Consider the following 26,392-nt stretch of genomic DNA (forward strand, 5'->3'; position numbering starts at 1 on the left):
CGCCGTAGAGCAGACCGTCTCGTTCGGTTTAGCCTTTGCGGGGCTACACAGCCTTCGAAGGACACAGCCCCTGAATTGGGACACATCAGTTTTCTTTTGTGGCATACTGGCCATTTTTTTGGCCCACTGTGTTAGTGTGTGTTGTGCTGGTCTGAGTGGATGAGACACAGCAGTGCTGCCGGACTTTTTAAACACTGTGTCCACTCACTGTCCACTCTATTAGACACTGCTACCTTATCAGTCCACCTTGTAGATGTAAAGTCAGAGACGATAGCTCATCTGCTGCTGCACAGTTTGTGTTGGTCATCCTCTAGTCCTTCATCAGTGGTCACAGGACGCTGCCCACAGGACACTGTTGGCTGGATATTTTTGGTTGGTGGACTATTGTCAGTCCAGCAGTGACACTGAGGTGTTTAAAAACTCCAGCAGCACTGCTGTGTCTGATCCACTCAGCACCAGCACAACACACACTAACACACCACCACCATGTCAGTGTTACTGCAGTGCTGAGAATGACCCACCACCCAAATAGTACCTGCTCTGTGAGGGTCCATGGGGTCCTGACCACTGAAGAACAGGGTAAAAGGGGGCTAACAAAGTATCAGAGAAACAGATGGACTACAGTCTGTAACTGTAGAACTACAAAGTGCACCTATATAGTAAGTGGAGCTGATAAAATGGACAATGAGTGTAGAAACAAGGAGGTGGTCATAATGATATGCCTGATCGGTGCATATGTGTGTGTGTGTGTGTATATGTGTGTGTGTGTGTGTATATGTGTGTGTGTGTGTGTATATGTGTGTGTGTGTGTGTATATGTGTGTGTGTGTGTCAAAGTAGGCATTTCTTGTCCTCAAGAGTTAAAAAAAATTAGGCCCTTTTAGCAGAAAACAGGAGAAAGAAGCAAACATGCTGTACAGGTTCTACTGGTGCAAAGAATGTATTTGGTACCATGTTTACACATGACCATGCTGGACATCTCAACTTAACCTAAACAAACAGAACTAGCAGGGGTGTAACGTTAAACATAGTTCAAGGTTTGATACGATTCTGGATTCTGAGCTCCAGATTCTCAATACTTCATATGTTAAAAATGTGTGGATTGTAAACACCACAGACTGCTTTGGGGAAAAATGTGGACTTTAAATTGTTCTTTCAAAACAATCTGAAACATTCAGCATATTGCAGACGACACAGTTCACTGTCAGGCCCTGAATATCTCGAGTAAAGCACACTAAATAGAATTAACAACTAACAACAGGGACTTATTTTGGGGTATTCAATCTTGGATGTATCACTCTTTTTGTATTAAATATATTACTAAAACTGGAAAGAAATATCATGGTGCATCAGTATCACTGTGTACCAGTGTAGAAGATATCGCCTGATCACGCAGCCCTGCAATACACTGTTTTGATTTTCTGATACTGTATTGAAATTGTTGAATAATTTAATCTGCACTAGTTTATTCCCAGTAAACCCACATGGAGCATCTGCCCTCATGTGGAGTTACTCAGGTTTGCTTTAGAAAATTTCTACCTCAGTAATAATTCTGTCTGTACTGGTGTTGGTATGGAAGCTCGTTTCCACGACTAGAAATATTATATATATATATATATACATATATATATAGCAATTTTGGACGTCATAATGAGAAAGTATTCCACAATTATGATTTAGCATCTCATATAAATGGCCTAGTATGTCATAATTACATCTTACTATCTCAAAAATTACATTCAATCTCAAATATGAATTATTACCTCATGTTAATGGCCCGTCATAATTATGAATTACAGTCTCATAATTATGAGTTAGCATCTCATAATTGACTCAGCATCTCATATTTATGACTTAGTATCTCATAAAAATTAGTTTCAGTCTCATTATTCTGAATTAATATCTCATAATTATGAGTTAGCATCTCATAAAAGTGACTTAGTCTCATAATAACGACTTAGCATCTCATCATTATGAGTCAACATCTCATAATTATGACTTAGTATCTCATAAAAATGAGATTCAATCTCATAATTCTAGCATCTCATAAAAATGACTGTAAGTTATGACTTAGCATCTCAATTATGACTTAATGTCTCATATTAATGACTTACAATCTCATAATTACGACTTGCTATCTCACAACTACGAGTTAGTATCTCAAAAATTACATTCAATCTCAATTATGAATTAATACCTCATGTTAATGACCTGTCAAAATTATGACTTAGTATCTCACATTAATTACTTACAATCTCACAGTTACGACTTGCTATCTCATAATTATGACTTAGTACCTTAAAATTATGATTTTCCCATAATGTCGGCTCATTAGCACCTCATAGTAATGAATAAGTCATAACGACTTAGTATCTCAAAATTATTACTTTACTTTCTTTTGATTATGAGAAAATTATCATTATTATGAGATGTTAAGCTATAACTATGGAACACTTTCTCATTATTACGACTTAATAAATGGTTATATATGTTTTGGCTATATATATGAGGCTGAATCGGGCTTCCATAGTTGGTCTGGTTCAGCTAACGTTAGCTAAAATGCACATTAGCTGCCTCAACACAACACATCTGGACTCCGCTACGGTAGCCAGCTGATGTTAACCATAAACTCTATAGATCATTATTATATGTCCGACTTCATATCTGACCACAAGTAAACAGAACCGGCTGGAACAGTTCGAGTTTGGAGCGAATCTGACTAACAAAGGCCGGAGGGGGTCATTAGCCACCGAGCTAACACTAACTTAGCAACTTACAGGTAAACCGGCGACTTACCGCACTGAGCTGGACGGACCACTTAAAAACAAACGAATCTCCACGGTGTCACCTTTCCGGACAGGTCAGAAGGAACGGCGAGCTCCTGCTAAGCTATTTAAAACGTCTCGAGGTTGCCACACGTTGAAGTTGGTCCGACAAACTTCCGTTCGCCTCCAAAATAATGGCTGTGTCCATCGCCAGCCCGCTGCGCCGTTTCGCCGATCTACAAGTCATTTTCAACGGACAGTCTTTGGCGCGTTATGATATGTAGATCGCAGGATCTGCGCCGATCTACAAAGAATGTGAAAGCGGGATATGTTACTAGACGAGGTATGGCATGGCTTGGAGATCGATGGTCACTGTAGCCTCCGTTTGAGATCATGCGACTGTGACAGACAGATAAAAAAATACCCTTCACAATAAAAGACTTTGCTGGTTTAAAAGGGGAATTCCACCGATTTTTCAAAGTTTCTGTATAATTATGTCAATTAGTTGTAAACAAAGTTCTTCAGAGTGGTTTGATGTGAAATGATTCATTGTAGAGAAACCTGCCAACTTAGATTTCTTTACAGTGGTGGTGACCACCTACACGAGTCTTCTCACACGAGTTTATATGGGATGTTGATGATGGTAATAAAATAGTGGAAAATCTAAAAAAGAGGGTTTTTTGCACTGTTTTACCCGGTGTGTACCTCTCTGTGAATGTATTAAAAAGTATTTCATGCTAAAATCTGAAAGCAATCCTAAAACAATGTCTCACACATTATGCAATGTATTTGTCACTATTTCATGTAATAACTTTCTGTGAGGGAGCTTTTAGAGGTGGACGTCTGGTTCCTATCACCACCACTGTGAACAATTCAGACTCTGTAAGTTTCTCTAGAACAGAGCGTTTCACACCAAATCACCCTGAATGATTTTTACATCTTTATCATTATATTGCAAGAATTAAGAAAATTGGTGGAATTTCACTTTGTCATTGAGGATTCTATTGGTATAAGATATTATAAGACATAATGATATTCCAGATGTGGATTAAGTCTAGTTTTGGACTAAAATACAACACCATTGGCATTTAACCATTAAAAATACAAGCTTAGATTTCCACTGTTTTGGATTTATTTTAATCCAATCCAGAGACGTTTTAGGCCTAAACTTTATCACTAAACTATCATAAACAGTGTTTCAGACATCAGGCAGTGAATCATAACCATTTCATGTAGGAACTTTCTGTGATGGAGCTTTTAGAGGTGGACGTCTGGTTCCTATCACCACCACTGTGAACAGTTGTGACTCGCTAAGTTTCTCTAGAACAGAGCGTTTCACACCAAACCACTCTGAATGACTCTGTTTACATATTAACCACTTAATTATGTAGAGATTTTGCGTTTAAAACCAGCCCAGGATGTTTTGATAGAAAAGCAACTGACATATTGAAGAGTAAAACAAAATGATGAAATGAATTGGAACGATAAAACCTACATATGATTTTTTACACATATTTAGTCAATAAAATGATCAAAACCATTCTTTATTTTTTATGTGTAATATACCATTGCTGAGCCACAGAAAGTAGGGGAGGACAATGTATTATTAGATCACAATTTTGGTTTTTGTGATTGTTCTTACAGAAAGCTACGTATGATATGCATCCAAGCTTTCTAATAAATCACATTTTTAATTATGTGCTGTGAGCATTCAGGGCAGCTGATCCAAAATTTAGTGAATGGCTATTTTGATGAATCAAGGCATTTGTGTGACCCTATATAAATAATTTTGGTCAAAATAATACAGGCCAATCTCTAATCATGTCACCAACAGTTTGTTAAAGCTTCTTTAAAATACGCATAGCAAATCCTAATAGGGAATTTTATCCATATTGCGCAGATTCCCCTTCTGGAGTGGCACAAAAACAGGTTAGACTGAAACTCAACTACCATGTCTATTATTCGCTCACCACAGTGGGACAATAGTTTGGTGTTTATCACAATAAAACACTTTCCAAAGCATCACATGGGCTTTTACAATTCAAAACACTGTCAAATGTCCCGTTTTACTTGGCATTTGAATCTGAATTTGACTAAATGGGAACAGATGCTAACAGATTAAGTAGCCAAACACATGTGGAGGGTCAAAAGACATTTTATTTCACACAGAGGTCCCAAAACATCATTGCAGTAGGACAGAAGTTCAGAATAGTTTATTTGTATGTTCACATCCAATAATCAAGGTGCAGGAAACAGACCAGGAATGCAGAGGTAGAAATCACCTGTAAGGGCGAGAGAGATGGTGAGCAACAGCAGACGTCTGATTAAAGTGTGCAAAATGCACACTATATATGCAATACAAGGACCTTAAATTGGTAAAGGACCTTTATACTACATGAAGGTTCTTCACACTCACAAACGTCATTTGAATATGTGGTTCTTTAGGGAACCAAACGTGGTTTTCCTATGGCATTGGTGCAGTTTCTTTGGACATAAATATTCCTGATACCAATGTACAGAAATTGTGTTTTGGTAGTTTATCGAAAACACAATGTATAAATAAGCAACTTTTTTAATAGGCTATGTTCTGTGAAGGTACACATACATTTTAAATTAGACTGAAAATTTACATATATATGCTCAACTCAAAAAATCTAAACCACTAATTTTTTTTTCCCGTTAAAAAAACTAATTATGTATTTTAATTCATATTATATTGGTTTATGTGGATATATAAGCATTTATATTGTACTTTAACACTGTGCAGAAATATCCACCCATTTAAAATAGTATCTGGTACACAGAAATTAAAGCAGGCCAACGTACTGTTCATTAAACCTCACCACAAATTTTAACACAGAAAACAATAATCTTCAAGTGAGCCTCACAATCACAATCACATTTTTATATTATGTGCCATGAGCACCCAGATGACTGTCCTGTGGGTATTTTAATGAAAGGTATGATCAAACAGCAGGACTCACTTTATTCACCAGAGGGCCTCACGCTTTCAAACACACCAGCTTCCCTCATGGCATTGAACTCCTTCACGGAGTCATACTTCTTGTAGAAGTCAGCGTAAGCCTGTTTCCGGGGCTCTGCTACTGTGAACTGCATTAGAAGGTCAGGAGAAGCAATTAGAAAACAAAAAGCATTCCCAAATGCAGATGATTCAGTCTGAACTGTTATGATGACACGACTGACCTTGAATGTAGTTGCAGCCAAAAGGGCCAGACCGAAAGCAATGGGCAAGTGAAACCTCAACCTCTTGGCAAGGAGACCTCTCATCACAGGCTTGGGGAGGGACATGGTGAAATATCTGGAGAGACGGGGAAAATCAGCACTGCAGATGTTTGTATGGGATGAAGCATTAAAGTGTGACTACAACAAAACTGAGTATTAAGGAAACAATATATGTACAGTGCAAACATATTTCCATTCCTTCAGTCTCCACTTTATTAGTATAAAGGAGCCCCTACGGTGACAAGGTGATAAGGCGGGGTCACAAAATAATATATTGAGGCCACACATTAAGTTTCTCATACCTCACGGCCTCGATATACTGATTTGTGGCCTCAATACAGTAAATTTCATTCTAAACAGAGTAAATTGGAGCCTCTATATATTAAATTGTAGTCTATATCCATTAATCCATGGCCTCAAAATATTAATTCGTGACCATGCCTTAGTAAAAAACAATCACCATGTCACCTTAGTGGCTCTGTGCAGTCTCAACACTTTAATGTTGGTCCACCTTAACCTGCAGCTGTTGACGTGCAGCACCGGCCACTTCTGAATGGTGGCTGTTTAATGTCATGACACTGCTTTACTAACCTTGCACTGCTGTCATTACTTACTGACTCACAGGCGCCAAAACATCGGAATAAACGTTATAATAAGATTACCATTCAAAACAGACAGGAGATGCTGCCTCTGCTCGCTTTAGTAAAATTAAATATACAACTTTAGCTGCTGGTAGCCTGACGGGCTCAGCCGTTATTACCGCTTTCCTGCCACAAAAGGTAAAAAATAAACAGCTATAAAAGGAGCAAAGCTACAGAACGCGGTTCTGTATTTGACTATTTCGGCTAAATTGTTCATAAAATAAATAAACAGGTGCAAAGTCGGTGAGTTACACAGGTTAGCTATGCTATGCTATGCTATGCTAAGCTAGGCTAGGCTAGGCTGACTAAACCGACACGCTTCCCGTTGACACACAGCGCGCACTCGGTTAGCATTTCAGCGGAGTTTAGTGCCAATTTCTGGTTAAAATGACCCAAACACTGCCTTAAAAATATGCCAGGAACAAGTTTACCGTAAATACCCAATACACTAAGACATCTGAGCGCGTTAAAGAGAATAAAAAGGGAAAAAATCTCACCTCTTCGCTTCGCGACCTTCACTGGAAACGTCCGCAGCTCTACGGTAACGCTGTGAAGCCAGGCCCGACTACAGCGCGCGGAGAGGGACAAACTGAAGGCGAAGCGAGGACGAGGGCGGGGTGAAGAGCTGCCTGTCACAGATTGTCCTCGCTGCGGAACCGAGCACGGTCTGACTGCAGAACAGGAGGCAGCAGTTTCAGGACTGCAATTCCAGGACCATATGTTTTTCCTTCCTGTCTACCAAACTACTTACAGTTTTAGAGGCTTTTTCCACCCAAATACTACTACTTTATCTAACTTACAGTTTTAGAGGCTTATTCCACCCAAATACTACTACTTTATCTAACTTACAGTTTTAGAGGCTTATTCCACCCAAATACTACTACTTTATCTAACTTACAGTTTTAGAGGCTTATTCCACCCAAATACTACTACTTTATCTAACTTACAGTTTTAAAAGCTTATTCCACCCAAATACTGCTTTCTCAGAATGAAACTTGTTTACTAAGAGTTGCATTTTGTGTAACTGTGTAAAAATAAAGATACAATCAATTGCACATATTGCTTTTACAGTCACTAAATCTCAACCAGATATTTGAGACACAAGAAAGGCTTTGGTGCCATAATATTTATTTAATATATCAACAATAACAACCAACAAGATTCAACAAGTAAGATATAATCCCCCTCAATCACACACACAAACAAGCAAATGGGTTAAAAATGGTCATTTAAAACTGGGATGGTGTCTCTTTTCCACGTGTTAAATGCGGTCCTTATATCCACTTCGCTAGGGAGCAGTGTCGCGAAAACATATGGTCCTGGAATTGCGGTCCTGGAACTGCTGCCTCCGCTGCGGAACCAGAAGTCCAGGGGGTTCAGCTGGATCTGATCCAACTCCTCCCCCGTCGTGTTTTAATTGGTCTGAACTAGAGTGGAGCTGATAAAATGGACAGTGAGTGTAGAAACAAGGTAGAATGAGCCAATAAGGTGGCCTATCAGGGTATATAACATTTAATATGATTTTATTTTAGGTATATTGAGTCATTGTTATTAGACTTATGGAAATGTGTGGCAGTAGTACCAAATCCTTTTAAATGTAAAAAAAAAAGTCGTTATAAAGATTTTTTATTATGAAATTCCAGGATTTAGTTGATAAAACACAGTTATGTGGGTTATTTTGACCGGTCATATGTGCGTCCTAGTGTTTAAAAACGTTCAGCATTTTCAGCTAGAACCCGTCTATCATAAGTACTCTTGAGATGTAGGCCTACAGGACGGACTTTGTACGGGAATGTGAAAAATAGCTTTTCAAGTGTGGCGTTCAGGACGGAGCGACAATCGAGAAATTAAACAAAAACACCAGCAACACCTGCGGGTTTCCCACAGGTAAAAACGCGACAGGGTAGACCAATGAAATGAGTTGTAGGCGGAAAACGTAAGCGACACATACTAGTTTAAAGACCTATAGATATGCTATGATTTTAGATCAATGAAAAGAAGACGTGGGCGGAGTTGGATCAGGTCTGGCTCCACCCCTTTGGACTTCTGGTTCTGCATCGAGTGATAGTTGTGGAGTGGTGGGGCCCGTCACAAGGCCTGGGATTCTATGGGAGGCAAATCCAGCCAAAAACGAAATTAAAATTAAAACAATAAAATGTAAATGCAACAGTGGTGGACAGTAACGAAGTAAAGGTAATTAGTTACTGTACTTAAGTAGTTTTTCGTGTATCTGTACTTTACTGAAGTTTTTCCATTTTGGGCAACTTTTCACTTTCACTCCACTACATTTCAATGTCTAATATCTCACTTTTTACTCCACTACATTATGAGAAATCTGTCGTTCCTTTTGTTTTTTGTGTGTATAAAAACATAACGTCAAAACGAAAGAAGTGTGAAGTAAGAACACCAATCAGGGCACAGCGGTCACTTTGTTTTGAGCTTGTTTTGACCTGTTGGTCATACCGACCCAGTGCAGCACACGGTTCAACATCAGTGCAGCAGCGTCAAATTTTGGGAGAGTCTATTCAACATAAATGATGAACTAACCTAACTTTGTGTAAATAGACCACAATATAGAAATATGTACACATATGCAGTTGTGACTGACGTGTCTTTTTTCTGAATTTATATAAACACTTTAATTTTATAGTAAATTTGTTTCTGCTAGTTTATGTTTATGAACCTACAGATGCAGTTTAGTAAAGGAAACTCATTTGTTAATCTGAGATTAAAGTTTTTATTAAACTTAAACTTGTAACTAAGTTCAAATAAATCTTAAACCAAAATTTTGCTTGTTTGCAAAAAGGTATTTCAGAGCCACTCAGTTCTACCTGATGGAAACTGTTTGCCTTCAGTGTTTTGTGCTTATGATAATTTTAATAGACATCAGCGTCACTAATTAATGACATTCTATTAAAAGATTAGTTTACCAAGAGAGACACTGGAGTATTTTCACCTAAAATGAGTTGATAAAGCAAGAGTCTTATTACAAAAATGGTAACAGGACATCAGAGTCATCTACAAGGTGGACTGACAAGGTAGGAGTGTCTAATAGAGCAGACAGTGGGTGGACACAGTGTTTAAAAACTCCAGCAGCACTGCTGTGTCTGATCCACTCGTACCAGCGCAACACACACTAACACACCACCACCACGTCAGTGTTACTGCAGTGCTGAGAATGCTCCACCACCCAAATACTACCTGCTCTGTGAGGGTCCATGGGGGTCCTGACCACTGAAGAACAGGGTAAAAGGGGGCTAACAAAGTATCAGAGAAACAGATGGACTACAGTCTGTAACTGTAGAACTACAAAGTGCACCTATATAGTAAGTGGAGCTGATAAAATGGACAATGAGCGTAGAAACAAGGAGGTGGTCATAATGTTATGCCTGATCGGTGTAAATAGCACAAAAAAGGGTTCGGCTTTGTTACAATAACAGAACCACTTTCAACAAGGTGCTAAATGAAGCATATACAACACATTCTCCATCAATATTTCCAAGCAAAGAAGCATTTAAGCATGCAAATCATTCTTTGAGTGTTCATGGCTCTATATAGAACCACTGTCTTTACTAAAGAGCCCTTGAGGAACCATCTTTTTGTCTTTTTCACTTCTAGTTTAAAATGTTGTCCACTTGAATGGAGACTGCTTTTGACAGAAAGACAGAAAGAAAGAAGATGAGTAATAATAACACTGTCAATGTTCATCAAAATAGCTCAGCTGGTAAATAAAGCCATAAACACGTGTGTATAACAGTGTCAGTGTATATTTTCTAGACGTAAACCTGCTTCTCCAGCGTTTCTTCTGAAATTAAGGAGACTAATAGTGAGTTTGTGCTCACTATTAGTACCTCTACTCTTCTGGAAAGGCTTCCAGATGTTGGAACATTGCTGTGAGGATTTGATTAAGCATATGTGAGGTCAGGTACTGACGTTGGATGGTCAATAATCATCCCAAAGGTACTGGATGGAGCTCCATCACTCCAGAGAACACAGTTCCACTGGTCCTGGTTTTATACCCCTCTAGCTCACGCTTGGCATTGGGCATGCAGACCTTAAGCTCATTTCTATAGAAATGACCACCTGTGTCACCAATGGACGCATCTTAAAGTAGCTGACTTTACTCATTAGTTTGGAGCCTTCAGGGTGACATGGTGATTATTTTGTAATGAGGCTCGGCCACAAATTTCTATATCGAGATCACAAATTACTATATAGAGGCCACAAACTACTATATTGAGGCCACTACTTAAGACATGGAGGCTACAAATTACTATACTGAGGCCACAAATTACCATATAGGGCCAAAAATTAATATATTGAGGTCAAAAATTAATATATTGAGGCTACAAATTAAGATATAGAGGCTACATATTACTACATTGAGGCCATAAATTAGGATATGAAGGCCACAAATTAAGATATGGAGGCCACACATTACTATATTGAGGCCAAAAATTAATATATTGAGGCCACAAATCAAGATATGGAGGCCACAAATTAAGATATAGAGGCCACAAATTACTACAATAATCTATCTATCTGCCTATCGATCTATCTATCTATCTATCTATCTATATTAAGACTACTAATTACTATATTGAGGCCGTGAATAAATATATTGAGGCCACAAATTAAGATATGGAGGCCACAAATAAATATATTGAAGCCATGAATTAATATATGGAGGCCAACAATAACTATATTCTGACCACAGTTAACTATAATGAGGCCAGAACTTACGAGAAACTTCTGGCCTCAATTTGTTAATTCGTGGCCACGCCTTACTAAAAATTAATCACCATGTCACCGCAGGGGCTCAGCACATTAGACTACTTTTGGACTCGGTGTACTTTCAGCTCCCTCTGTTCTCGGGATTCCGCACTAGTCGGCCGGTCATTCTGCTCCTGAAATAGCCGCGGGAGAGAAACCGAATCCGGCGAGCGGAGAACTGAAACCGAAATCTGACACCGAGTCCGGGGCTCACAGAGCCGGTCAGCGTGCTGAGCTTCACCGGGAACCCAGCGAGCTAACTGAGCTAGATTAGCAGCATTTTCTGGAGTTTTCCTGAATGAACTGGAGTGTAGAGACTCACGGCTTCTTACCGGAGGCAGAGTAAGGGCAGGGTTAGCGGTCTGTAGACTCGTTTATCGAAGTTATTCAGGTATTTCTGATAAGTTTGGTTCCTGTTTTAAGCTAAAAGGCGCAGCGCAGAAGCGCCGGAGCCCGAAAAGCTGTTCGTTTCTTCTGATTTCGGTTTCGCGCCGCCGTCCGCGCGTCTCCTTTAACGTTAGCTAAGTTAGCGGTAGCCCGCGGGTAGTTAGCGTTTAAACTAGTTTACAGTTCATACTTCATCGTATTTCTGCCGACTTTCAGGTAAGAAGCTGTTTCAGCAACGAACCACATGTTTTATTAATGCTGTTCACTCGGCTGAGTGGACCGAACATCTACGGCTAACCACCCCGCTAGCGGTAGCTAGCTTAGCCTGCTAGCCGTAATCATCTGTTCTGCTCTTTTCAGCTCCGGTAAGTTTGATAAAAATGCCTCAGAAGCGTCGCTCGCAGTCCTGGGCAGAGCTGAAACAGGCCGGCAACGAGTGCTTCAAGACCGGGCAGTACGGAGAGGCTGCGTCCCTCTACAGCCAAGCCATCAACATGCTAGAAAAGTCGGGTAAGAAGAGTTTCTACCGGAAAAAACATGCAAAGCCAACATGTGAAGAGAGAGATCTCCATAATTACGACTTAGTATCTCATAATTATGGCTTAGTATTGCATAATCACGAGCTTTCTCCTCATAATTATGAGAAAGTGATTATAAAGTCATAAATATGAAATGCTGAATCATAATAACGAGATGTTAAGTCGCACATATGAGATATTAAGTCATAATGATGAGATGCTGTGACATAATTATGAGATGCTAAGCCATAATTGAGATATTAAGTCATTATTATGAAATGCTGAATCATAATAACAAGATGTTAAGTCGCACATATGAGATATTAAGTCATAATGATGAGATGGTGTGACATAATTATGAGATGCTAAGCCATAATTGAGATATTAAGTCATTATTAGGAGATACTGAATCATAATAACGAGATATCAAGTCGTAATTATGAGATGCTGAATCACAATTATGAGATTTTAAGTCACACATAAGAGATGGTAAGTCCTAATTATGAGATGCTTAATCCTAATTATGAGATGCTAAGCCATAATTGAGATATTAAGTCACTATTATGAGATACTGAATCATAATAACGAGATATTAAGTCATAATTATGAGATACTAGGTCATAATTATGAGATACCAAGTCATAATTCTGAGATATTGAGTTGTAATTATGAGATGCTAAATCATAATTATGAGAGGTTAGCAAGTCGTCATTATGAGGTGAGTGATAATTATAAGATATTGAGTCATAATTATGAGAAACAGTCATAATTATAAGATGCTTTGCCATAATTATGAGCTGCTAAGCTAAAATTGAGATATTAAGTCATAATTATGAGATGCTGAATCATAATTATGAGATATGAAGTCATGATTATGAGATGCTGAATCATAATTGAGATATTAAGTCACACATAAGAGATGCTAAGTCATAATTATGAGATACTGAGTTGTAATTATAAGATACTAAATCATAATTATGAGATACTGAGTCGTAATTATGAGAGGTTAGTAAGTCGTCATTATGAGATGAGTAATAATTATAAGATATTAAGTCATTATTATGATCTTAAATCTCATTTTGAGATACCAGGTCATAACTCAGTCTAACTCATCTACAGGCATTTTACAAACTCATGTTCAATTTTCCCTCTTAAAACTTAAAACAACATTTCTACTAATGTGCACACTTTAAAAAGATGGTTCTTCAAGGGTTCTTTAGTAAAGGTAATGGTTCTATATAAACCATAAACACTCAGTGACTCACTTGCAGGCTTAAAAAGTTCTTTGCATGATGAAATGGTACTTTAAATTGATGGTCATTGTGTTGTAGATTGTTCTATATAGCACATTGGTGAAAAGAGTTCTATAGAGCAGCAAAACGTTCTTCTGTTGTTACAGGCTTGACATTGTCACAATAGCAGAACCCTTTTTGGTGCTGCATAGAACCATATACAACACATTTTCCTTCAATCTGAAGAACAATTTCACCATGTGAAGAACCATTTAAGCATGAGAGTGTTCATGTGTTGTGTTCATGGTTCTAAATAAAATGATTGTCTTTACTGAAGAACCATCTTTTTTAAGAACATTGAGGAACTTTCTTTTTTAAGAGTGTAGGTCAGAGGTCACTAATAGGCGGACTGCGGTCTGAGTCCGGACCCAGACGCTGTCCTATGTGGACCTGGACCTATAACTGATAAACTATGGAGAATTATTTAATTTTGATGGGGTGGTCCTATTTTAATTAGCATAACTTTCCTAGCCTTTACAGTAGCTTTAACGGCCCGGGAGACTCAGACCAATCACATGCGTTGTAACTATCACACGTGACACTACTCAGCCAATCAGATCTGTGCATTATGATGAGCACTGAGACTAGAGTGAGTGACGCCACACAGGGGAGGGTGGAGGCGAGAAACAGCAGTCGGAGAAGAAAGTGAGTCAGAGGGAAGTTATTCCACATGTCGTTCTCTAAAAAGAGAAAACTGACAATAAATGTTGTTGAAATATGACCGAATTGTACTTTATTTGATTTGATATTCAGTTATTGACTGTATAAGATGCTGATATACCTACTAGGCTACTTCAGTAAACAGTATATGGCACTGAGTCATAATGCAAGTTAGACATTATGATGTTCTGGACCTTCGCTTGAGGAAATTTTCTCTAACTGGACCTTATTGAATTTTAATTAAAGACCCCTGGTGTAGGCTGTTATTTAAAAAAAAATGCAGCACTTGCAATTTAAAAATAGCACCACCTTAAATTGAGATTTTGATATAAAGCGATTAATCTTTCAGCCCGAGATCAGAATCATGTGTTTTATCTTCCTAGAAATGGTGTAGCTGAACTTCCCTGCTGACTAAAATAACCTCACTTTACTTCACAACACCTTAAGCAAATACGTTCCAGATACCTTTGGAGCTCGCGGAACAGCTCAGGCTGACAGTAAAGTGTGCCGGACTCACACCTCATGATATTGCTTTCCAGTTTTAATGACTTATTGGATAGATAATAAGCATTACACCTGATGTATGATGTGTATTTTAGCGTTTGAATTCTACTTAGTGCTCTTCACTGATGGTGCCCAGGACCTGACAGTAAACTGTAATGTAAATAATATGAGCTTCAGGTTGTTTTGAGCAGGTTTGTGTTTCAGAAATATGTTTTCTGTCTGATTAACTCTGTAAGGTTCCCTTTCACAGTATTGACTTAAAGGGGAATTCCACTGATAACTGATGCTGATATAAACAGAGTCATTCAGAGTGGTTTGGTGTGAAACGCTCCGTTCTAGAGTCAGAATTGTTCACAGTGGTGGTGATAGGAACCAGACGTCCACCTCTAAAAGCTCCCTCACAGAAAGGTATTACAGTGGTTATCAATATGCTGCCCAATGGCTGAGACATTGTTTTATGATAAGTTTGGCCTAAAAATCTGTTTTTTAAATTCATGCATGGTGGAGGGATACATGCAGGGTGTTGTGAGGGGAAAATAGTACCAGAAAACATTTTATATTGTGTCAGTAAGTTAAAAATTATTTCACACCAAAACACTCAAATAAAAAAAATCACTGGAATTCCCCTTTAACTTTTACGGCACTGTTTGAAAGATGATGATACATGATATATCATTTATTTTTTCAGACATCTGATCACTTGGAACAGAGAAAAAAGAGCCAGTAGTGCTACATTTTAAAAATGTACTATCAAAAACTGTGAACAGTGTTTTTTATTCAATATTTGATACTAAATCCAGTTAAACTGGACTAATTTTGCTCTCTTTAAAATGAAACAGTTGCAGTTCTTCAGGGTCTTCAGGATACATTCAGAAAAGCATCTTATATTGTACTGTGACATAATTGATCACGATAACAATATATACTGTTATATTGCCCAGCCCTTATGTGTGTGTGTGTGTGTGTATGTGTGTATATATATATATATATACAAAGAATGAGAGGTTTGGGGCAACCAATTGTGTTACTTAGATTAATAATATGTATTATAATACATTCTGATACATAATGTATCATGATATGAACAGAGTTTTTATGTTTTTTATACAAAGCTGTCTTAATTATACTCCTGGATATTCTTTTTACTCTCGTTACTGAAACTGAAGCAGTTACTTTTGAGTAACAAACTAATCTGAACATTTGTAGTCCAGTATTTTTTCATTTCATGAAGACCTGAAAGCTTATTGTTGTAAAGCCTCTGTAAAATGTGTACTTCCTCCTGAATGGATGCATCATGATGAGCCATAACCTGTTATGTCAATTCCATTTACAGGTCAGAAGAAACCAGAGGATCTGAGTATTTTGTATTCAAATCGGGCAGCCAGTTACCTGAAGGATGGAAACTGCAGTGAATGCATTAAGGATTGCTCAGTGTAAGTAAGATGATGAATGCCTGTCCTCTGTAGTGGTTGGAGCATTCACCTTACAGTGTATCCTGTTCTTGAGATTTTGACCATTTCAACAGGCACCTTGGACACTGATGATTTACACTACATGTCCAAAACTCTGTAGACAGCAGCGTTTCTCCTGAACTGAAGGGGATTAATAGTGAGTTAGTGCTGCAGTAACTACACTAGATTAGGGGTGCCCAAACTTTTGTTTTGGGGGGTCAAAGTGCAGTGCTTGTGGTGGTCCAAAAAGAAAGAATCAGTACACAAATAAATAAACACGCTAGGTAGGATTTTAAATCGAGTTAAAAAAAAATTTACAAGGTGTTTCATAACATGAAACAGCAGTATGAAGATATTTTATCGTTTATTGTGATAAATTTTGCTGTGATAAACAGTGGATGTTGTCAGTACTTAAAGAACACTGACCGACCGCATCTTGTATTGTGATGTAATTTATCACCATATATGTATGTGTGTGTGTATATATATATATATATATATATATATATATATATATATATATATGTGTGTATGTCATGTAGTCCAGCCTTGACCAGCCCTAATATCTATATACATATCTAACAGGTAAGACAATTGGTTGCCCTCAGTCTCCCACTATCTATATATATATATATATATGGATAGTAGTGGGAGACTGAGGGCAACCAATTGTCTTACCGGTTAGATTATTAATATGACTTGCTTCTTAGATATTACAGTACATAATGTATTCTGATGTGAACAGAGTTTCAGAGTTTTTGTTATTCTGATACAGTGCTGTCTTAATTTTGCTTTCCTTTTGCTTTCAGAGTAACAAACCAAACTAATCGCCGCATTTGTAGTCCAGGTTTTCATTGAACTGCTTTCATTTTATGAAGACTTGTTGGCTTATTATTGTAAAGCCCAGCGCCTTTTCCACAGAGACGAGCTGTCTGTGCGCAGTTGAACGCCTCTGTCAGTAATGGTAGCACCTTAAGGTGATTTGCTTTCTAGAATGGGTGTCTGGATACTTTTGAACATATGGTGCCCCATTGAGACCTAAATACTGTTCCCACTGCAAGACAAAGTGATTTACATTGAACTGAATGATAAGTGGGACTGAGAACGTAGCTTGAAGTAATGCTTTAAGTGTTCAAGCTCACTGTAACATCATTAACCTGGATAAATTATGCTCACTGTGAACTGGTTATAACAGGTCCCTGGAGCTGGTGCCGTTTGGGATTAAATCCTTGCTTCGCCGCGCTGCAGCTTATGAGGCTATTGAGAGATACAGACAAGCCTACGTTGACTATAAAACAGTACTGCAGATCGACTGCAACGTACAGGCAGCTCACGATGGCACCAACAGGTAGGTGCTTGTATAAAGCATGAATCTTAGATGGAGTTGATCTTAATGTGTTGTGGTTTTGAGAAAATATATAAATAAATCAGTGTGATCTCCATGTGGAAATCATGAAACATGATCTGTTCAAATTAAATATCTCACCATTTAGAATTAATAACAACTGCGTGATTATTAGGTCACTTGTTACACAACTACAGGAAAGTACACCAGCAATCAGAAGTCTGGAATTACTGTTTTCATTAACCTTTTTAACTCCTTGGAACCACCGGTGGTTCCAAAACGCACTTCGTCATATTCTTTGCTTCATAACTTTCATATTTCATAAGCTACATCATAAGCTACTAGTCTTCTTTCCAGTCAAATAGATGCGTAATGTAATTTTAAAACTTTATAATAAAAGAAGCTGAACTCAATTTTTTGTGTGTACTGAAAGTCGACCCATTTTTCCACAAATCTGAACTATAAACTGGATCTCAGATGGCGTCTTTTCAGTGATCTGCTCTGTAAAAATACGAGTAGCCCAAAGTATGTGGAAACAGCGCCCCCTTTACTTCAGGTATGAAGTTTCAGGCACAAATGGGGCGACAGTTAATGCTAACCGTACCCTAGAAGACTCTGAAAAGACTTTTGAAAGACTAAAGTCAGACACCCTCTCACATCTAGAGACAATGTCAGTTTGTAGTCACAGACTGTGATTTTGCAAAGACTGGGGATCTTGCAGGGTCACTGTTTGCAGGACTGCACCTAGATATTTGAGATTATTCCCCATCATGCACCTGGTGGAAATTTACGCGCAGATAAACCCGTATGACGTATGCATTTTCTCCCTTGCACATACACACTCTCTCTCTCTCTCTCTCTCTCTCTCTCTCTCTCTCTGTTTATTGCGCTGCTCAAATGCTCTTGCTCTCTCGCGCCCCTGGCCCGTCACAGTTTGCATGAGCCAAGACTTAAAACTTACAATAATATTAAACACGGTTGATTTTGTCGCAGCGTCAAGACGAGAAAAAGACTGACTTAGGACCGCCGTCCTGACCAGCTCACACTAAACGATCGAGATGATGCGACGCGACTCTAACCAGACTCCCCATGATTTTATTCCGACTTTGGAAATTTGTCTGCGACAGTGAAATCGCTTGAGAAGTGGTTTGGTGTGAGGCCGGCTCACAATTCGCAACTTCAGCTTCTTATTCGCAGAATTCTTGAAATATTAAATAAAACATCTATAAATATCAATAATATTGTAATATGTAAATCCACACTAAATATGTTATTGTATATAAAATAATAGACTGATTGCCATTTTTACTCTTATTTATTTTGTCGTTTTGCTTATTTATTTATTGATTGATTTATCTATTACTATGGCTTGTGTGTTTGTACAGAGCCTTGTACAGCACTGGATTAAACCAGGTCATGAATGTAGCACTGACACAGCTGGGGTGGGAAGGGGGAGGATAAAGGGGGTTATGTTACAAACACTGATACGTGTGGTTTTGTATTAATCTAAGAGAAAAATCAATGAAAAATGTTAATTATACAAAAAAAACAGACTGATATGACAAGTGATTCCAAACTTTTGAAGCATGGTTTAAACTGAAACTGGAATTTTTACAAATACAGTTAATCTTGTGTTTTATTTATTTGTTTGTTTGTTTTTTAGAATGACGAAGGCCCTGACAGACATGGATGGACCAGCTTGGCGCGAGAAGCTTCCTCCGATCCCCACTGTTCCCCTGGAAGTGAAGGAGAAACTACTGCAAGCTGCGAGCTCAGCGCCCCCTGCCCAGCAGAACGGCATCAAGGAGAACAGCAATAAAAGTAGAAACCGCTTCTTTGTTATTTCAAGACTTATGTGAACACTATAGTGTCCAAAAGTCTGTAGACAGCAGTGTTTCCTCTGAAATGAAGGGTCTTAACAGTGAGTTTGTGCTGCAGTAACAGACTCTACTCTTCTGGAAAGGCTTCTAGGTGTTGGAACATTGCTGTGAGGATTTGATTGAGCATTAGTGAGGTCAGGTACTGATGTTAGATGGTCAGTTCTGGATCACTCCAACTCAGATGTATTAAATGGAGAGTGCAGTTTTTTATTATAGCCTGTGCTCTTAAAAAAAGATGGTTCTTCAACGTTCTTAAAAAGATGGTTCTTTAGTAAAGACAGTCATTCTATATAGAACCATGAACACTCAAAGAACCATTTCATGCTTAAATGGTCCTTTGCTTGGTGAAATCATCTTCAGATTAATGGAGAATGTGTTGTATATGGTTCTGTATCGCACCAAATAAGGTTCTGCTATTGTTACTGTGTCAAGCATGTAATAATAGAAGAACCTTCTTGGTGCTCTATAGAACCCTTTTTAAAAAGGTGCTATATCAGACCATATACAACACATTCTCCATCAATCCGAAGAACGATTTCTCCATGCAGAGAACTCTCTAAGCCTGCAAATGGGTCTTTGATTGTTCACGGTTCTATATAGAACCATTGTCTGTACTAAAGAACGCTTGAAGAACCATCTTTTTTAAGAGCGTACTTTAAAGAGAGGAAATGTAACCTAATAACACAAAGCTTATGAAATGCTTGTAGATGAGTTAGATCAGTCAGAGGCAACCCGACCTCCATGTGTTGTGACATCACAACCATGACTTCCTGTCAGTTTGGCACACTGCATTCAGGGGTCAAGGCTCAAGCCAGAAAAGGTGGATATTCTGGTCTTCTTGGCCAAAAAATATCAGGCCTGAACCTAAATTTAGGAAAAATAATCGCAATTTAAATCGCAGTCGGAATTTTAGTCGGAAAAGCCACAATTAGATATTTTCCTCGAATCGTTCAGCCCTAGATGGAGCTCCATCACTCCAGAGAGCGCAGCTCCACTGCTGCACAGCACAAAAGCCAACGAGTTCACCTTAAAGAGGCTGAATTCATTCATTAGTAGTGCTGTCTGGATACTTTTGGACATATATGGCTGGTGTCCTAGACAGAGGTGAAGCCTGTTTATGGACTTGTGTTTACTTCCAGTAGAACGGACCTTTTTCACAGTCACTGCGTCGTCACATCCGGCTGTACATCCGTCCGCCTGCACCGTTTAACAGAGCGGCAACGGCGGTGCCTCAGTTTTCAGCGTCCCTCAAAAATCGCCCCTCGGCCTCAGCTCGGCTAACAGAGGAGCAGTTTGTATGTCTGGTAGCTCCTCTAACATGAGCAGAAAGGCGAGTCTGACGTGGCTAAAGCTCGTCGCGCAGAACTTAAAAACATTTGGACTCTGTATGAATCTGCGCGTCTGCCGCCGTGGGCTGTTTTTACCACCGTGTGGCGCTCAGGGGCAGCCCGGTAAACAGAGTAAGCTGCGGCAGACAACAGAGCCACGGACCCCACGTCTGAAAGCGCATCTCCGTGTCAAAGCAGGTGCATTTAGACGGTGGAATGTTTTCCGCAAAAATCCGCGTCTGAATTGTGAGGAATTTGCCTGAGACGGGTTTTGCAAAGCAGAGAAGGAGCGGATTATTATGTTCAACACCACATCACACATCCCTAAACAGACCTGCACTCACTGCGCTTGATTTTGGAGAAAAAGCACTTTTTACAACAGGTGTTGTCACAAAGCGGCTTTACAGAAAAATCCGAGTCCGAGCCGCCATGAGCGTCGCCAAACAATAGCAACATTAGCCAGTGCCCTGAACACCATAGCCAGCTCAGAGACACAGCGTCGTATTTCTACAGTACAGTTACTGATCACTGAGCTGCAGTGGAGACGAGTCAGTGTCTCAGGGTGTTTAATCAAACCTCTGTGACGACCATCTCCAGGATCTTAAACACAGCAGTGAATGAATATTTATTATAGAGCATTTTTAATCACTAATGTGAGTAAATCTGTCCTGTACAGGCTGTTTTCACTCTACAGCTCAGTTTTACTCTTTTTTGATTGGTTGCCTGATCGAGTGGAAACTCAGGTGAGGCTGTTTAGTTAAATTATTGGTGCATTTAGAAACGCAGCAATGATTTCGGGCAGTATCAGCCATCGTTTACAACGCGACCGGAAGCCGTTTAACGCTACTATTTACTCTTCTGCATTAACGAACACGGAAGTGTGAAAATGGTCTATATTTACATTCATAATCCTATGTAGTCCAGAATTAGGCTTAATCCTTGTCTGGGAAACTGGCCCATAGGGTACCTACTGAATGGCTAATTAATGTATAATATGTCAATTTATTAATCTGTCTGAATGTAATGCATTATCAGCAGTTGGTGACGTCAAAAAGGCCAGGCTTCTGAAGGAGGAGGGTAACGCTCTTGTGAAGAAAGGAGAGCACAAGAAGGCAGTCGAGAAATACACACAGTCTCTCGGTCAGGACCCCACTGAGGTCACAACGTATACAAACAGGTAAAACCTTACAGCTCAGTTTTTCTCCATCAAAATGCTGTCACATCTCTGCTCTGTGTAAACGTTAGGGGTGGGGCGATATGACTGTATTTATCATTATGGTGATAAATTATGTCACAAAATACTTTTATGAATATTTTGTAAACACTGTCAGTACTTATACACTGAACAGCTGCATGTTTCTTCACAAAGGGAGCACATTTAGTCCTGTTTAATTGGATTCAGTACAGCACAGAGTTTGAAACATTGAATAAAATCATGGTATTAACTTGGTTTTATATGTTTTTGACTTTTATTATACATTATAATATTTAGTAAGAGTTTCTATAATGATATTATATTTATATAATACATTTTAAATATTATAACTATTATTATTAATCTACATAAGAATTAGAATAGTTTTGGATGTGTTTTCTTTAAATGTAGCACTGCTTTTTTATTGTCTGTTGCACCTGTACTGTGTAAATGCTCTCAGTAGAGGCTCAAAGTTAGGGGTGGGGCGATATGACAGTATTTACACCGATCAGGCATAACATTCTGACCACCTCCTTGTTTCTACACTCATTGTCCATTTTATCAGCTCCACTTACTATATAGGTGCACTTTGTAGTTCTACAGTTACAGACTGTAGTCCATCTGTTTCTCTGATACTTTGTTAGCCCCCTTTTACCCTGTTCTTCAGTGGTCAGGACCCCCATGGACCCTCACAGAGCAGGTACTATTTGGGTGGTGCATCATTCTCAGCACTGCAGTAACACTGACGTGGTGGTGGTGGTGTGTTAGTGTGTGTTGCGCTGGTGTGAGTGGATCAGACACAGCAGTGCTGCTGGAGTTTTTAAACACTGTGTCCACTCACTGTCCACTCTATTAGACACTCCTACCTTGTCAGTCCACCTTGTAGATGTAAAGTCAGAGACGATAGCTCATCTGCTGCTGCACAGTTTGTGTTAGTCATCCTCTAGTCCTTCATCAGTGGTCACAGGATGCTGCCCACAGGACGCTGTTGGCTGGATGTTTTTGGTTGGTGGACTGTTCTCAGTCCAGCAGTGACACTGAGGTGTTTAAAAACTCCAGCAGCACTGCTGTGTCTGATCCACTCAGACCAGCACAACACACACTAACACACCACCACCGCCACGTCAGTGTTACTGCAGTGCCGAGAATGATCCACCACCCAAATAGTACCTGCTCTGTGAACTGTAGAACTACAAAGTGCACCTATATAGTAAGTGGAGCTGATAAAATGGACAATGAGCGTAGAAACAAGGAGGTGGTCAGAATGGTATGCCTGATCGGTGTATCATTATGGTGATAAATAATGTCACAAAACGCCTTTATGAATATACTGTGAATGCTGTCAGTACTTGTACACTGAAGAACTGCATGTTTCTTCTCAAACAGAGCACATTTAGTCCTGTTTTATTAGATTTAGTACAGCACAGTGTATGAAATCACTGCTTTTTTACTGTCTGTTCCGCCTTCGATCCTCAGAGAAACTGAAATTGTCTTAAGTATCATATTTTTTGCCAACCCCTTCTGAAAACCTTCATATGATTCCACTAAGCCATGCATATGAAGACAAATCTACATGGACTGAACCATGTTTAGGTTTTGATGGATCACAAGGCTCCACAGTCATGTGGATGAAATTTCAAAATATTTTTATCGTCTCTAATTCTCCCTTGTCTCTCTGCTCGCAGGGCTCTGTGCTACCTGTCTCTAAAGATGTACAAGGAAGCTGTGAAAGACTGTGAAGAGGCTCTTCGGCTGGACTCGGCTAACATTAAAGCTCTGTACAGACGTGCACAGGCTTACAAGGAGCTGAAAGTAAGAAGCACAGATGTTCCCACTTCTAACGTCCTCCTGCACAGGGCTGTTTCCTTTGCTATTACAAACGTATTCAGCTCCTCAGATGTTTTTCATGAGTTGAATCAGGTGTGACACGGCAGGAAGCAACAGAGCTTTTCCATCGGACGGTGTGGTACAATTGGTACGAACTGGGAAGCTACAAATAGTGCAGACCAGACATAAATAGGGCTGAAAGATTAATTATTTTTATATCAAAATTGCACTTTGAGACCACAATTATCAAATCGCATGAGTTCTGACATCACAACCACCATTTACCGGCAGTCTGGCACATTACATTCAGAGTTCAGGCCTGAAAAAATGGATATTGTGGTCTTTTTGGCCAAAACGCCGGCCTGAAAATTGCTTTATAGAAAATAACCGCAATTGAAATTGCAGTTGCAATTTTTATTATTTTCCCCCCAATTTCTCGTATCCAGTTCCACCCACTAGTTAGGACTCTCCCAATCACGATGCGCTAGGAGGGTGAAGGTTAGCACAGGATCCTCCAAGACCTGAGAAGCACCACCGCATCTTTTTGAACTGCCGCTAATGCAAAGTCATTGTGGCATCACACAAAGTCGAACGCGCTCACAGGAAAGCGCCAACCACCAGATCCATTACGTCAGCTAACAGACGCCTGCGCTGACTAGCATCACACCGAGTGATGGGGGAGACAGGGGGCCATCCTACCCACCCAGAGAGAGCGAGGACAACTGTGCTCTCTTGGACTCCCGGCCACGGATGGCTGTAGCATCACCAGGGATCAGACTCGCGATCTCCTGATGGTAGGGCCAACGCTTAGACCCCATGTGGCAAACACGAGGCCTGTGGGCCAAGTCAGACCCACGACACAGTCCTGTTTGGCCCGTGAAATTATTTTCATTTTCTATACTTATTAGCCCGTTTCACCCTAAGATGCACTACAGTCCCCAGCATGCACTGCAACATAGTGTGTGTTCTGACCCACAGCAGCATCTCTGGGTCAGTGGTTACACAAAAAGAAAAGATGTCTGGTGTCTCGTTCAAGTAAATAGGCCATTTAAAAAAAACTACATAAAACAATTTATTTTTATTTAGAATTATTTTTGGATAAATATTCAGTGCCTATTTTGTTGTTGCAGTTTCGGTATATTTTGAATAAACGATGGCCCGTTTGGGTCATGCCAAATGTTAAGTAAAAATGAAATGAAAACACATCTGGCTCAGAGATTTGCTGAGATTTTTAAATATGGTTTGACACCCCTGGCTTAGACGGTTGCGGCACGCCGGAGCCCCTCAATTGCAATATTAGTCATAAAAATCCACCAATTTTCCACCAAATCATTCAGCCCTGCGTGTAATTTAAATGGCATGTAAAAGTTGTATTATTGTTCAGAAGTTTGGAATCGCTTGAATTTACAATAAGTTCACAACGTGCGTTTTATTATTACTGTTAATTGGAATATTTTGAGAATTCTGTGAACATATATACTGTATAATATCATATATAACAACATCTGGTTACAGTACGTTTTTGTCCAGCTGTCTGCTTTGAGATTTAATCTCCACTCTGGAAATACAGAGTGATTAAAAAAAGATTCATCTGATTTCAGAATTATTGATTTCACTTGTAAATCGTTACAGATCAATGCAGTGAACTGTAAATGGTTTAAGGAGCATAAAGTTTATTATGTAATTGTAGAAGGTCTCAGTATGAACCTCCTCCAGCTGTACAGACAACATCAACACCATAGTCAAACTCATCCCATACTGGATTGAGCATGTCGGGTGTCGCTGCACTCGCGGCTCTTTCAGTGCGATTTCGGAGATCATCCAGTGCTGTGGAACCAACGCCGAACGCTCTGAGCTGTTGGAGCTTCACTGCCCACGAAAATCACACACAGTTATGACGGATTCACTCTTATTGAAGTGGAGAACGCAGAACGCTTTCTGCTCAGGGGTCCCATCTCCTCTCAGACTGAAGGGAGCCATCTTCCACTGATGGCCTCTTTCAGTTGGATTGTGATTGGTTCCTCGGTGCCTCACGGTTATAAAAATATGACGCTTGGAAATCGGATGAATCTTTTTGAATCACTCTGTATTATGTTGACCGAGCTTGGGCTGTAAATTGGCCATACCGCACTGTCCGGTGAAGAGCGCTGTAACTGAGCAATGCAGGTCTAGAATGCAGAAACGGTTATTTGTTTGGTAATTAATGGTCTGTAATCTCTCCTCAGGACAAGAAAGCCTGTGTGCAGGATCTGAACAGCCTGCTGAAGATCGAGCCAAAGAACACAGCTGCACAGAAGCTACTGCAGGAAGTACAGAAGATGAAATAACATTTTGTAAGGCTCCCACAGACATGAGGAATGCAATCCCTCGAGTGCCTCAAGTTGATCTGCCTCTCAAAGCTGCTCCCCCCCATTGAGACACACTCGTTTCATGGAGGTGGATGGTTTGACTTGGAAACTGGCATAGAGTTAAAACGTAATAACATAAAATGGCCAAATGCCTCGTTACCTCCTTCCCATCCAGTGATAAAGTGCATGATGGTCAACAAATTGCTTCAGCATACATACACGCACCAACTCTGATA

The 26,392-nt window shown here is 39.5% G+C and overlaps 3 protein-coding genes across 5 annotated transcripts in view; 1 reads left to right on the forward strand and 2 right to left on the reverse strand.

Moving 5' to 3' along the window:
* Positions 1–2,988, reverse strand: part of zc3h10 (zinc finger CCCH-type containing 10) — an 11,302-nt gene extending 8,314 nt beyond the window's left edge. Inside the window, exon 1 of the mRNA XM_036571573.1 lies at positions 2,796–2,988. The gene's annotated coding sequence lies outside the window, so the exon portion shown is untranslated. The remainder of the gene's footprint in view (positions 1–2,795) is intronic.
* A 1,913-nt stretch (positions 2,989–4,901) lies between these two features.
* LOC118808699 (cytochrome c oxidase subunit 6C-1) lies at positions 4,902–7,303 on the reverse strand. Its single transcript, XM_036571574.1, has 4 exons — positions 7,146–7,303; positions 5,969–6,083; positions 5,749–5,875; positions 4,902–5,046 (listed from the first exon to the last, which is right to left on the reverse strand). The coding sequence occupies exons 2-3, from the start codon at positions 6,071–6,073 to the stop codon at positions 5,750–5,752; spliced, it is 231 nt and encodes a 76-aa protein (XP_036427467.1). The 5' UTR covers positions 6,074–6,083; positions 7,146–7,303; the 3' UTR covers positions 4,902–5,046; position 5,749.
* A 4,140-nt stretch (positions 7,304–11,443) lies between these two features.
* On the forward strand, positions 11,444–26,141 carry tomm34 (translocase of outer mitochondrial membrane 34). Of its 3 annotated transcripts, none has more exons than XM_036571575.1 (8): positions 11,444–12,024; positions 12,169–12,318; positions 16,116–16,215; positions 17,429–17,581; positions 19,242–19,399; positions 21,822–21,963; positions 23,667–23,793; positions 26,034–26,141. In XM_036571575.1, exons 2-8 carry the CDS (start codon positions 12,189–12,191, stop codon positions 26,133–26,135), a joined length of 912 nt encoding a protein of 303 aa, XP_036427468.1. In that variant the 5' UTR covers positions 11,444–12,024; positions 12,169–12,188; the 3' UTR covers positions 26,136–26,141. The 3 variants fall into 3 exon arrangements, with proteins under 3 accessions (XP_036427468.1, XP_036427469.1, XP_036427470.1); XM_036571576.1 differs by having other exon boundaries at positions 11,444–11,690; XM_036571577.1 differs by having other exon boundaries at positions 21,825–21,963; positions 26,034–26,135.
* The last annotated feature ends 251 nt before the right edge of the window (positions 26,142–26,392 follow it).

The sequence above is a fragment of the Colossoma macropomum genome, unplaced genomic scaffold (assembly GCF_904425465.1).
Source record: "Colossoma macropomum unplaced genomic scaffold, Colossoma_macropomum, whole genome shotgun sequence".
NCBI classification, from domain to species: Eukaryota; Metazoa; Chordata; class Actinopteri; order Characiformes; family Serrasalmidae; genus Colossoma; species Colossoma macropomum.